Raw genomic sequence first — 13,011 nt, forward strand, 5'->3', positions numbered from 1 at the left:
ACTGATTAATGGCCATTTATAACACGCAGTTTAAAATGTAACAATGTGACAGGGAACCTACAAATCAGGATATCGATTTACTTATTTGTTTCAAACAAACATTAGTTATTTACATAAACAGGGCTCACTGCAGCTCGCAGTACGGGGATACATATGATGATCCTCTCTGGGCACAAAGCAGCAGCAGCATTAGTGTATAGGTGGAACTAAGCCCTGGGCTGGGCCGGCTGCGTTGCCTCCCTGCCCCCCTCCTCCCATTGTATGCGAGCGCAGCTCCCGCCTCACCTCCCCCCACTCTCCCCCGCATTCTAATTTGAATTCAATCAGGCCGAGGCTCGCGTTCTAATTGGCTCCTGGGGAACCACATGTTTTTTATTCTGGCGCCATTTTGAGGCCAAACCTCCCGCTCTCCTGCGCTGCAGCTGGTATCGGCTCATTGTACGCGGTCAGCCCGTTATCCCTGCTCCCGGGTCACCCGCTCCGTCCACGGAGCTCGTAGTGCTCACCGCGGTCTATGCGTTTCCGTCGCTGGAGCCGCCGTTCAGCGCCCGGTGCCGGCCGTGTGAAGTTACCGTGTAAGAGCCGGTGCGCTCACGTGGAGCCCGCTGTCACCTCGCGCCCGAGCCCATGGCGACCGCCACCCCGACCCGGCAGTCCGGCCGGCGCAGCAGCATGAGCACCCCGCTCAGCCCGACCCGCATCTCCCGCCTGCAGGAGAAAGAGGCGCTGCAGCAGCTCAATGACCGCCTGGCCGTCTACATAGATCGGGTGCGGAGCCTGGAGAGCGAGAACAGCGTGCTGCAGCTGCAGGTCACCGAGCGGGAGGAGGTGCGCAGCCTCGAGGTGAGCGGCCTGAAGGAGCTCTACGAGACCGAGCTGGCGGACGCCCGGCAGATCCTGGACGACACCGCCCGGGAGAAAGCCAAGCTGCAGATCGAGCTGAGCAAGGTCCGCGGCGACTACGAGGCTCTACAACTCAGGTGAGGGGCGGCTGGGGGTGGTCGTGGCACGGCCGGGAGTGTCTGAGGGGAGCGGGGTAATCCTGTCGCTGCTGCGGAGTGTCCGCCCATCCCCCGCTTCATTCATAGCGCGGTGTGTGTAGCTCTTTCACGGGGGAGCAGCAGCTCCCGGCCATGTGCCTGCGTGACAGAGCGGGCGGGTCACCTGGTGCCGCTGTCACATTGCGGGACGCTGGCTAACTTTTATGTCGGACACTTATGCTGGTGTGTGGGGCTGGGCGGCTGCGGCCATGGAGGAAGTCATGTGCGTGCCAGCAGAGCTCTGTAGTAGTGACTGGGAAGGGTTAATGGAGAGGACCAATCGCTTGCATGCAGTGCTAGACACAGAGAAGAGATTATTGTTTTGGAGGGTGCAGCACCATCCTGTCAAGAGCTGGGTGTGGGTGACCCGCCCCCTTTTATTTATTTATTTTACCAATGAATCGTAAGTTATCCATGGGTCTCACACCCCTTTCTGCCCATCTCCCCGACTGCTGAATCCCAATGCTTGGCAATCTGATGCTCTGCCATGGGTCACAGCCACCCCTTTCCGGACTACTGAAAGTTGGCAACATTCATTTGCCATTCATTTTAAGGGTTAGACGAAGCATCGTCGCTTGGAAAGCTATACACTGGACAGTGAAAGTAACAGCCAATCAGCTACTAACTGCTACTTTTCAAACTGCCTGTGACATGGCAGTTAGGAGCTGATTGGCTGGGACTTTCTCACTTTCCAAGCGATGTTGCATCTAACTTTTGCTGATCCTTTTACCATCCTGAACTTGATATTGCTCTACTTAGATTGATAGTGTCCATCAATCCAACATTTGTACACGCCTGCTCTCGTGTAGCTGTGCAGTATGTGGTTCTTAATATCCTGCCTTGTTGCGTTTTCCCAGATTTGCTAATGAGAATCTTACTTTGGAGGCGTTAACAAATGACATAAGAGGTGTGATGTTACTTGCAGTGTCTGTTTTGGGATTGTGCTGTATTTAGTCTGAAGAATGGGTCAGCAGCTGTGTTCATGCTGATTAGTAGCAGATGCAGGGCACATGACCTCAGCTCGCCTTGCCTAGCCAAGTCTTGTGTAAAAGCAATCAAAGTAAATTAGTTAAATCATGGCTATACCACCGATTATATATAGCTTTAGTAACTCCTGTGTCATAGACCTAACGGGGGGGGGGTAAATTCAATCCACGCCAAGTTTTCCAACCATTGGAAAAAAACCAGTGCTAATTTGACAGTTGACCATTCAATCGCGGGTGTTTTCGGCAGGTTTTTGCGCTGCTTTCGCCATGCCTTTTCAATTTTGAATCAGCATGGGTGAAAAAAACGAACAAACGCCTGCAAATTCAACGAAACGTGGATCAGCGGCAATTTTGTTGATCCACATGGTTTTCATTCAGCCGGTTTTGAATAGATCAAATGTGTATTCGACCTGCAAACTTACAAGTTAAAAAAAAAGGCACAAATTGAATACCCCCCCAATAGTTGGCTCGCGTTCTTAATGCTCTGCTGCAAAACTGACTCCTTCAGTGTTGGAAAGTTGCATAGTCTCTAGTCCCTGAGAAACCTCATTGTCGGGGTCTCCTCACCCAGATAATACACTTCACCTATTTCAGTATAATAGACTACACCGCAACCTGCAGTATTATGCTGGGTACACACTGGCAGATAAATTGGCCCATCAGTTGGTTGTCCAATATATCTTTCGCTGATCTTCAGGTGTGTTCAAGCAATATATCTGAAATAAGTCTTTCAGCAGATGACCAATATATCTACAGATATATTCGTGCATCTTTCATGGTGTATGAACAATCCCCATCTGCATATAGAGCTGCAGTAATGGTGCCCATACACTTGTGTGATGCCCTGCGACGTGACATCGCAGGGCATCGCACCGGCAGTTCAGGTGTGATGAAATCGCACCTGAACTGCCAAAGTGACTAGCATGCAATAGATTGCATGGTAATCACGTGATGGGCACGTCACCACTGAGTGGGAGTAGCCTCTGGCTGCTTCCGGGCGGGTGCCCATCACACATCGCAGTGCGATATATAGCATGTGTTTTTAAAAACACATGCTATCGCACCGCGATTTGATAAATATTAAGTGCAGCACATACTATCTTGAGACGTGAGATTCGACCGGCGTGCCCGCGCATTGCGTCGAAAGGTACCTAAAATGTGCGTACAATCCCCCGATTTCTCTCACATTTCCAGTTGAAATCAAAGGCTAGTACCGATAATCTCACGTGTATGGGCACCAATAGATTTAACAGCAGATATATCTTTAATGGGCCCTACACATATGGCGATGTGCCGCCGAGGTGCCCGACGGCCGATACGGGCGACCCGGCGGCGGGGGGGCGAAGTTTCTTCACTCCCCCTGTCACCCGGCTCCATAGACGTGCAGGCAAATATGGACGAGATCATCCATATTGGCCTGCATGCACAGCCGACGGGTGACCAGCGATGAACGAGCGCGGGGCTGCGAATCGTTCATCGCTGGAGCCTCCACACTGAAAGATATGAACGAGTTCAGGTTGGAATGCAAACAAAATGTAGGATATGGTGTATGATCTTCATTTGAAGTTTTTTGCATGTTAATCAAGTACAGGTTGAGTATCCCTTATCCAAAATGCTTGGGACCAGAGGTATTTTGGATATGGGATTTTTCCGTATTTTGGAATAATTGCATAACATAATGAGATCATGGCAATGGGACCTAAATTTAAGCACAGAATGCATTTGTTTTATATGCACCTTATACACACAGCCTGAAGGTAATTTTAGCCAATATTTTTTATAACTTTGTGCATTAAACAAAGTGTCTACATTCACACAATTCATTTATGTTTCATATACACCTTATATACACAGTCTGAAGGTCATTTAATACAATATTTTTAATAACTGTATTAAAAAAAGTTTGTACATTGAGCCATCAGAAAACAAAAGTTTTACTATCTCACTCTTGCTCAAAAAAGTCCGTATTTCGGAATATTCCGTATTTCGGATATTTGGATATGGGATACTCAACCTGTAGTATGTAAAAGGAATGTATCTTGGTTTACAGCAGGCTTGTCTCCTACAAATGAGAAGTGATAACCTGAAATTTGCCTCTTATAAAATGGTTATGGGATTCTGCTTTGTGCTTGTTCGGAGGTTGTAATCTTAGCTGATGGACTGGGTGTCTGGCATACTGAACTTCTTGCTGTAGCAGCTGCATTTGGAAGGAGGCCCAAGTTTGTAATGTGATCTTTCACAGCTGAAGTACACTTGCTATAAAGCCAAAAACAGTGCATGTCTTCAGATCTGCTTATGTAATGACTTTAGGTGGTTGCTTCAAAAAATAATTCCGGTGCTGCATTGTGCAAATAGTAGCAAATCCCAGTACTGCGATCTTGTGTAAAACAGTCCCATGTTTAACTCCTGACTTACATCAGATATCTGCTGAATGTTAGTGTAGAATTAGAGCATTCTAGTAACTTTTTCACACAGTATTGTTTAATTAGGACAACTTTGCAGCGTTGCATAACTATCAACGTATCGTGATTTGATATAAATCAACAGTTATGTAAAACATGGCTATTGAGGTTACTAGAAATGTACTCTGGCAGCTGAATACCCAAGCTCTCCTACACTTACCTGTTTATGAGTAGGCACACATCAGTGTCTGCAGCCAGCAGTGTTTGGAATGCTGGTGAATGACACTCCCTACTTGATTTTCAGAAAAAAGGAAGTCTGAAGTTCAGATTTCCTTTGTGTTCAACACATTCAATATATATCACCACCTTGATAGTTGTGCATCTCCTCGTTATAGCAAAGCCTTCATTACTGCTGTGTATTTGACGTTTTCTCTACCTAACTGGAGCTGATGCTGAGCCAAGCAAGACTGAGTGGTCCGAAATTAGATGACTTTGCAAAAGAACTCGTATCATGAAACTTGTGTATCACGTGAATGTGCACACCTGTGAAATTCACGATTTAATTACAAATTGATGTTTGCAGAGCTCATGGTGTTCCTACTATTTTTGTACAAAAGGTGGCATGGCAGAAGTGCTTGAAATTGTCCTGGACCACTAAAGTGGCAACTAAGGTACTGTAGCAGGACCTTTATAGGAGGATATTAGTGACCATAAGGAAGCTACTGGAGGTTCTTAAAGTAAATTACCCCAAGGGAAGGGAGAAAGGGCTATCCAAAACGGTATCCGGACTCCAGGTCGACAACAAAAAGGTCGACACACCTTAGGTCCACAGGAAAAAGGCCGACATGAGTTTTTCACAATTTTTTTCTTTTTTTGGAACCTTTTCATATTTAACGATCCACGTGGACTACGATTGGAACGGTAATCTGTGCCGAGCGAAGCGGAGTGAAGGCACCATGCCCGAAGCATGGCGAGCGAAGCGGTGCACTAATTGGGGTTCCCGGTCATTCTACAAAGAAAACGACACCAAAAAAACATAAATTCATGTCGACCTTTTGTCCAGGTCGACCTAAGGTGTCGACCTGGAGTCCCAGACCCATCCAAAACAGTGTATGGGGGCATTCAAATCTTATCGCACCCCATATCTCCCATCTAAAGTGACGTGAGATAGAGGGGTGATATTCAAATGGCCCCCGTGATCGCGCACATTAGTCTGATTTAAGTGCGCAAAGCACCTAAATCTGACTAAAGTAACCAGTGTTCTTGTGAAAAGACACTTTTGGGTGCTCAAATGGGTCTCTACATGCATTTCAGCTTGCTACCCTCAGGCGGTAGGTAGCTGGCTGCTATGAACTTGTCGCGTAACATTAGAATACTGTTGGCTGGTGCAATCGCTGTCAGGAAGGGGGGGGGGGGTTGAATCTGGCCCTGTGTGTCAGGGTAGGTCTTATCAAGTGTTACGATTATAAAGGCCAATATGGGTAAGAAAATTCACACTGGATGTGCTCCCATGAGTAAAGGGTCAGTTAGAGAAAAATGAAAAGTACTCTTTGCTGAGGCACTCACCCTAACTGAAATCATAAAGCAATTTTGTTGATACATAATGCAAAGGTTTAGTCTTATTTCAGGTATGCCGAGTACACCAGCAAAGGTTTTTAAATTTGTTTTTCTTCTACTATTAATTTAAAATGACAGATTTTTCACTTTTGTATTAATGATTAAAAAATTATGAAAGTTCTTTTTCAGCAAATGTATATAATAATTCTGCTGCGGGGTACACTGGGCTCCACAAGTCTGGACAATGGGTTGTAGAGTAGGATCTTGATCCAAGGCACCAACAGGCTCAAAGCTTTGACCTTCTTCCCAAGATGCACAGTGCCGCCTCCTATATCACCCCGCCTCCCAGCACAGGAGCTCAGTTTGTCAGTTGGTGCTGCAGTAAGCAGGCACTTAACAGAGGGGCTGCTCCAAGCAGCCCTGAGAAAAGCTTTTTATGAGGTAAAAAGTGAAGACTTCAAGGGCAGCAGCGGTGGTAAATGTCTTCTGACATTCACTGCTGCAGCTCCAGCTCTCCCCAGCGGCGCTGTACACTCCCGAGCCCTGGTTGCCGGGTACCTACAGCGGAGGCTCCGGTTTTCTTCATGTTAGACACACACGGCTGGGGCTCTCCAGGATCGCGTGGCTGCGCTTCGGTAGGTGGTAAGTGGGTCCCGCTCGCGGGATCCGGTCTTTATCGTGATCCGGCGCGGTCAGTGGGGGGAGTGTTGCGCGCGGTGGACACTGGATACAGGCGATCCCACTAGATCACCAGGGCATGGGCGCAGGTCAGGTTTTCTCTTAAAACAGATTTTAATATCGCCCACAGTACCCGGTGGTTTTGCCAGCAAGGTGGATAATGCTTAGACCTGAAGCCCCTCCCCCAGCCTCAGGGCGCCATTTCCAGCAAGTGTTCCCGTCCTGGAGCTGCATCTGTCTTTTCCTCACTCCCTGTCAGTGTCTGCGGCACCATTATACCTCACCTCACTGTTCCTGGGACTGCTTGGGCAAATCCTCCTATGTAACTGACACTTTAGTATTCTACCTGCCTTTTTAGTCAGTGTTAGTAAGAGAGTGCATTTAGTCAAGGGTTTATAGTACAATTACCCTGTGATATACATCCAGTTCCTTACTGTGTAGTGTTATATCTATTGTTATATAGCTGTGTAAGCTAGTCCAGTGCAGTATTGTCTGTAATAACCTCTGCATTGTACAAACTGTGACGATTTGTGTGTGCATTGATAGCTGAGTGGTGTCCATCTCGTATCTTTCACTCAACTAGCTATCCCTATATTCTATAACCTGAGGGGGCTTGGTGCATCAGGTGGTGTTAATATAGGATTTTCACAAAGATATACTGTATTACGTATTTCTCCTTCATCCACTAGGGGCCACTGGAGCGTAGTTACAATGGGGAATAGTAGGCAGTAATTGGGAGCTGGCACTTTAAACAAAATTCTAACCCTGTGGCTAGCTCCTCCCCTACTATCTCCCCTCCAAGCCAGTCTTAGTTTAGTGCCCAAGGGAGCTGGTTCACTTGGGTTTAGCTGAAGAAATTTTTATTTTTTCTTTATTATTTTATTTTTTCTCACATACACACACAGACTGGCAGCTCTGCCACTGCCAGTCTGCACCGTGGGAGCTGCCGGCGGGGTCCCATCGCAGCTGCGTGCGGCTAGGGATGGGCCCCGGCTGAGGGAGACACTGAGCTCTCCTGAGTTGGCGGACACCGCTGCGTGCGGCGCGTGTCGCGGCCACTCCATCCAGCAGAAGATTCCGGCAGCAAGGCAGCGGTGAGTATAAAAAATGGTCGGACACCGCTGCGTGCGGCGCGTGTCGCGGCCACTCCATTCGGACACCGCTGCGTGCGGAGTGTGTCGGGGCCACCCCTGAAAGGTGAGTGTGTGCATACCCTCCACCCAGGCATGGGTTGAAGGGGTGACAAGGGGTTTTTTGCTGAGAGCCCTTCTATAGACTAGAGGGTTAGTGCTCCTTCTCTAGCTATAACTAGACTGTCAGTGACTACAGAAGTGCTTCTCCCATAGCCTAATGGTATGGTGCTCCGTATAGCATACACTGGGTTCCCAGCCCCATGATAAGATGTTTCTTAGCACCCTGACAACCTACCACCCCCCCAACCCCCCCCCCCCCCTCCTCGGATTATTATTATTATTTTTATTCACTAAAAAAAAAAAAAAAAAAGCGCTGTGCCGCGCTCACATCCGCCCGACCGCCAGCCGCCCGCTCTCCTCGCTGCTCGGATCCCTGGCAGCGCGGCTCACAGAGCCGCTACAGGGATCCGACATAGGCGCGCATTGCAGTTTTAAATTTGGCGCCGTCAAGGAGGGGGGCGGGGCTTAATCCCGCTCTGCGCGCCCGGAAGTAACAGCGCGCCGGGGACCCGTTCTTCAGCAGCGCGGGACGGAGGCCACGCGTCACGGCAAGAGAGTTACAGTGGGGAAGGGGGGGCACTCGGGGGCACTGCAAGGTACAGGTTTTGTTTATTGCAGCCTGTCACTGCACACAGTATCGTGCAGGACAGATAGGCTGCTGTGGCTACGTTCTTCCCTGCTTCCCTCCCCTCCCTCCCATTCTGCCTATAGCTGTTTACTGTGGGGGAAGGGTATCAAGTTTAGGTGCTGCCATGGCCACTAAAGGCTCCAAGGCAGCTCAAAAGCAGGGTCAGGTTTTAAGTGAGGAATCACAACAATCAGCCCAGACCTCCTCGGAACCCCAGAGCGCCCCGACATGGACGACACAACTCACAGAGGTGATGTCCCTGCTGACGGGGGAACTTAAAGCCTCTCGGAAAGATAGAGAGGCGGCCCAGTTCCGACAGCTTGTCCCGGTACCGGTGCCAGAACCTGCATGGGCAGTCTCATTGGCAAAGTCAGTGGAAGGACTTTCCAGGGCTGTAATACCTTCCCAAGCCCCGTCCTTTAGTCCCCCCCAACAGGCTGCAAAAAAGAGATTGCTAGCCTCGGTGTTACAGGACTTTGACGATGATATGCCTCAATTAGATGAGGCGGAGTTAGATGTGCAGGATATACAGGAAGTGGATATCCAGGATACTGACGATCAGGTATATGGGGACTCTGAACCAGTAGCACAGGGTATAGAGGCTCTTATTACTGCTATTCGCTCAGTGTTACAGGTGGAGGAGACGGAAGACACCTTACGCCCTTCAAGGTTTGGCACAGACCAATACCTGCCGGTGACTTTTCCAGTTTCGGAGGAGCTGGATGCGCTCATAACGACAGCCTGGAAGCATCCAGACGCAAGATTTCAGGTATCAAGAAAAATGTTGTCTTCCTATCCTTTTCCCGCAGATAGCAGAACGCGCTATGAGAACTCTCCGATCGTGGATCCTTCGGTGTCTCATCTGTCCAAAAAGACGGTCCTGCCTGTTCCGGGGGCAACTTCACTTAAGGAGGCGCCAGATAGGAAGTTGGAGTCTACCTTAAAGAATATTTACTCTGCGGCAGGGGTTTTGCAGCGCCCGGCACAGGTAGGTTGTTGGGTCAACAAGGCGATCGAAGCTTGGGCGGAACAATTGTCCTCTGGAATTCGTGACGAATTACCGGCGGATCAATTGATAGACCTGGCGGAGCACATCCGTGAATCAGCCCTTTATCTTTGCGAAGCGTCCAAGGACATAGGTGTTCTCGGAGCTAGAATTTCTGCTTTAACAATTGCGGCCCGCAGAACGTTATGGCTCCGAAATTGGCAGGCGGATACGGAATCCAAAAGGGCGGCAGAGGCGTTACCCTTTACGGGTGAGTTTCTGTTTGGTAAAGATCTGGATGCCTGGATCTCTACGGCTACGGGGGGTAAGTCGGCTTATCTTCCTTCTACTGCTCCAGCCGCTCGCAGACCATATAGGGGTCCCTCTTTTCGATCCTTTCGTGCCCCTTCCAGGTTTCGAGGACGGGCCAGGGGTGGAGCTTCTACCTTCCGTGGCCAGAGAGGTAGAGGTAGAGGCGGTGGCAGGGGTAGAGGTTCCGCAGCCTCAACCCAGTCAGACGTTAAGTCTTCTGGCACTGCCACCGCATGACGGGCCTCCCTCCCACCTGGGGGATCACAGGGTGGGAGCTCGTTTGTGGGATTTCAAGGAGGTCTGGATACAGTCCTGCCCAGATGCTTGGGTCCGGGATCTCATCACTTGCGGTTACAAGCTCGTTTTTCGGGAACAACCACCCCAGCGGTTCTTTACCACGGGTTTGCCAGTTTCCGACAACCGGGGAGTTGCCTTACAAACCGCGGTCCAGAAGCTTCTGTCTGCAAGGGTAGTGATCCCGGTTCCCTCGCATCATCGAAAACGGGGCTATTACTCAAGCCTGTTTCTTGTACCGAAGCCGGACGGCTCAGTCAGACCAATCCTGAACTTGAAGGACCTCAATCCGTATTTGAAGGTGTTCAAGTTCAAGATGGAGTCTCTCCAGTCTGTTATTGCGGGGTTGGAAAAGGACGAGTTTCTGGCATCCTTAGACATCAAGGACGCATACTTACATGTTCCCATTTGGCCTCCTCACCAGGCTTTTCTCCGGTTCGCAATACAGGACACTCATTTACAGTTCCAGGCCCTTCCTTTCGGTCTCTCTTCTGCCCCCAGAGTGTTCACAAAGATCATGGCGGTCATGATGGCCCTACTTCGGAAGCAGGGTGTGACAATTGTCCCCTATCTGGACGATCTGCTAATAAAAGCAAACACAGCAGAACGATTACTTCAGAATATCCAGATGACACAGGACTTTCTGATCCGACACGGGTGGGTCCTGAATTTCCCGAAGTCTCACTTATGCCCCGCACAACGGCTGTTGTTTCTGGGAATGATTCTCGACACGGTCCGTCAGAGGGTTTTCCTTCCGCGGGACAAGATACTTTCTCTGCAAACACTGGTAAGACTGGTCCTTCAGCACCATCGGGTGTCGGTATATCTGTGCATTCGCCTGCTGGGAAAGATGGTAGCGGCGTTCGAGGCTCTTCCGTACGGTCGCTTCCACTCTCGACCGTTTCAACTATGTCTTCTAAATCAATGGTCAGGATCTCATCTGTTCCTTCATCAGCGGGTGACGCTATCTCCAAAAGCACGGTCATCGCTACTCTGGTGGCTCCAGTCGACCCATCTGTTGGAAGGAAGACTGTTCGGCATATGGGATTGGACTCTCCTCACCACGGACGCCAGTATGCGAGGCTGGGGAGCAGTGACCCTGGGACATCAGTTTCAGGGGCGCTGGTCAATCCACGAATCCGCTCTCCACATAAACATCCTCGAACTAAGGGCGGTGTACAACGCCCTGCTGCAGGCACATCACCTCCTGCAAGGTCGAGCGGTCAGAGTTCAGTCCGACAACGCCACGACGGTAGCATACATCAACCGTCAGGGCGGCACTCGCAGCCGAGCAGCGATGAGGGAAGTCACCAACATCCTTCTTTGGGCGGAGAAGTATGCTCTGTCCTTATCGGCAATATTCATCCCGGGAGTGGACAATTGGGAAGCCGACTATCTAAGTCGGCAGGACATGCACCCGGGAGAATGGTCGCTACATCCCCAGGTGTTTGGGCAACTGGTCCGCCGGTGGGGAAGACCACAGATCGACCTCATGGCGTCCCGCCTGAACCATCAGTTGCCTCTTTACTACTCTCGGACAAGGGACCCGACGGCGGCGGGCGTGGATGCTCTAACGGCTCCTTGGAATTTCCAATTCGTTTACCTCTTTCCTCCGTTTCCGCTGTTGCCAAAGGTTCTGCAACGCATCAAGAGAGAAGACGCTCTGGTTCTCCTAATAGCTCCAGATTGGCCGCGCAGGGTTTGGTACTCCGCTCTACATCAGTTGTCGGTGGCCGAGCCTTGGACCCTACCACTACGAGACGACCTTCTACAACAGGGCCCCTTTTGTTATCCAGACTTACGCAGGCTACGTTTGACGGCGTGGCTGTTGAGAAAGCCATCTTGACAAGGAAGGGGATTCCTCGTACAGTTATACCTACTATGCTTCGGGCTAGAAAGTCGGTTACATCTTCTCACTACTACCGCATTTGGAAGGCCTATGTAGCATGGTGTGAAAGTCGACAGTATTCTCCTTCCGTGTATAGCTTAGCCCGTCTTCTCCGTTTTTTGCAGGCAGGTTTTTCAGCAGGCCTAAGACTAGGCTCACTAAAGGTGCAGGTCTCTGCTCTTTCGGTTTTCTTCCAGAAACGGTTAGCCTTGCTGCCTGAGGTTCAGACCTTCTTTCAAGGGATTCTTCGAATACAGCCTCCCTTCCGTCCTCCGACAGCACCATGGGACCTCAGTCTGGTCCTGTCCTTTCTGCAGTCTTCAATGTTTGAGCCCCTGGAATCAGTAGAGATAAAATATCTCACCTGGAAGGTGGTTCTGCTCCTGGCACTGGCTTCAGCTAGACGGGTGTCGGAACTGGGGGCTCTCTCTTGCAGGTCTCCTTACCTGGTGTTTCATGCGGATAGGGCCGAGCTTCGTACTCGTATGTCCTTTCTACCAAAAGTGGTGTCTGATTTTCACATCAATCAGCCGATTGTTGTACCGGCCCTCTCAGGGGACTCTCCAGATGTGAGATCATTGGACGTAGTAAGAGCGCTCAAGATCTATGTGGATAGGACTTCGACTATTCGGAAGTCTGATTCCCTATTTGTGCTGTACGACGCTGCCCGCCGTGGTTGGCCGGCATCTAAGCAGACCTTGTCTCGATGGATTCGACTGACCATCAGACAAGCTTATTTGGCGGCTTCTCGGGAACCTCCATCTTCTATTTCAGCACACTCCACACGCTCTGTAGGACCTTCTTGGGCGGCTGCCCGGGGGGTCTCTATGACTACTTTATGTCGGGCGGCTACTTGGTCCGGCCGTCATACTTTTGTCAGATTCTACAAGTTTGACACTTTTGCGGCCTCTGCATCTCACTTTGGCCGAGCGGTTTTACAGGACTCTCAGCGCTCTCCCACCCGTTCTGGGAGCTCTGGGACGTCCCCATTGTAACTACGCTCCAGTGGCCCCTAGTGGATGAAGGAGAAATCAGGATTTTGGTACTT

General features: G+C 50.1%; 1 protein-coding gene across 2 annotated transcripts in view; it reads left to right on the plus strand.

Annotated features, from left to right (window-relative positions):
• Positions 1-375: 375 nt before the first annotated feature.
• The window catches only part of LMNB1 (lamin B1), a 109,944-nt gene continuing 97,308 nt past the window's right edge, over positions 376-13,011 (plus strand). Inside the window, exon 1 of one of the 2 annotated variants that reach the window (XM_063964241.1) lies at positions 376-980. In XM_063964241.1, coding sequence (XP_063820311.1) covers positions 628-980 — 353 coding nt within the window. In that variant the 5' untranslated portion in view covers positions 376-627. The remainder of the gene's footprint in view (positions 981-13,011) is intronic. The other variant, XM_063964242.1, reaches the window with a different exon arrangement.

The sequence above is a fragment of the Pseudophryne corroboree genome, chromosome 1 (assembly GCF_028390025.1).
Source record: "Pseudophryne corroboree isolate aPseCor3 chromosome 1, aPseCor3.hap2, whole genome shotgun sequence".
Lineage (NCBI taxonomy): Eukaryota > Metazoa > Chordata > Amphibia > Anura > Myobatrachidae > Pseudophryne > Pseudophryne corroboree.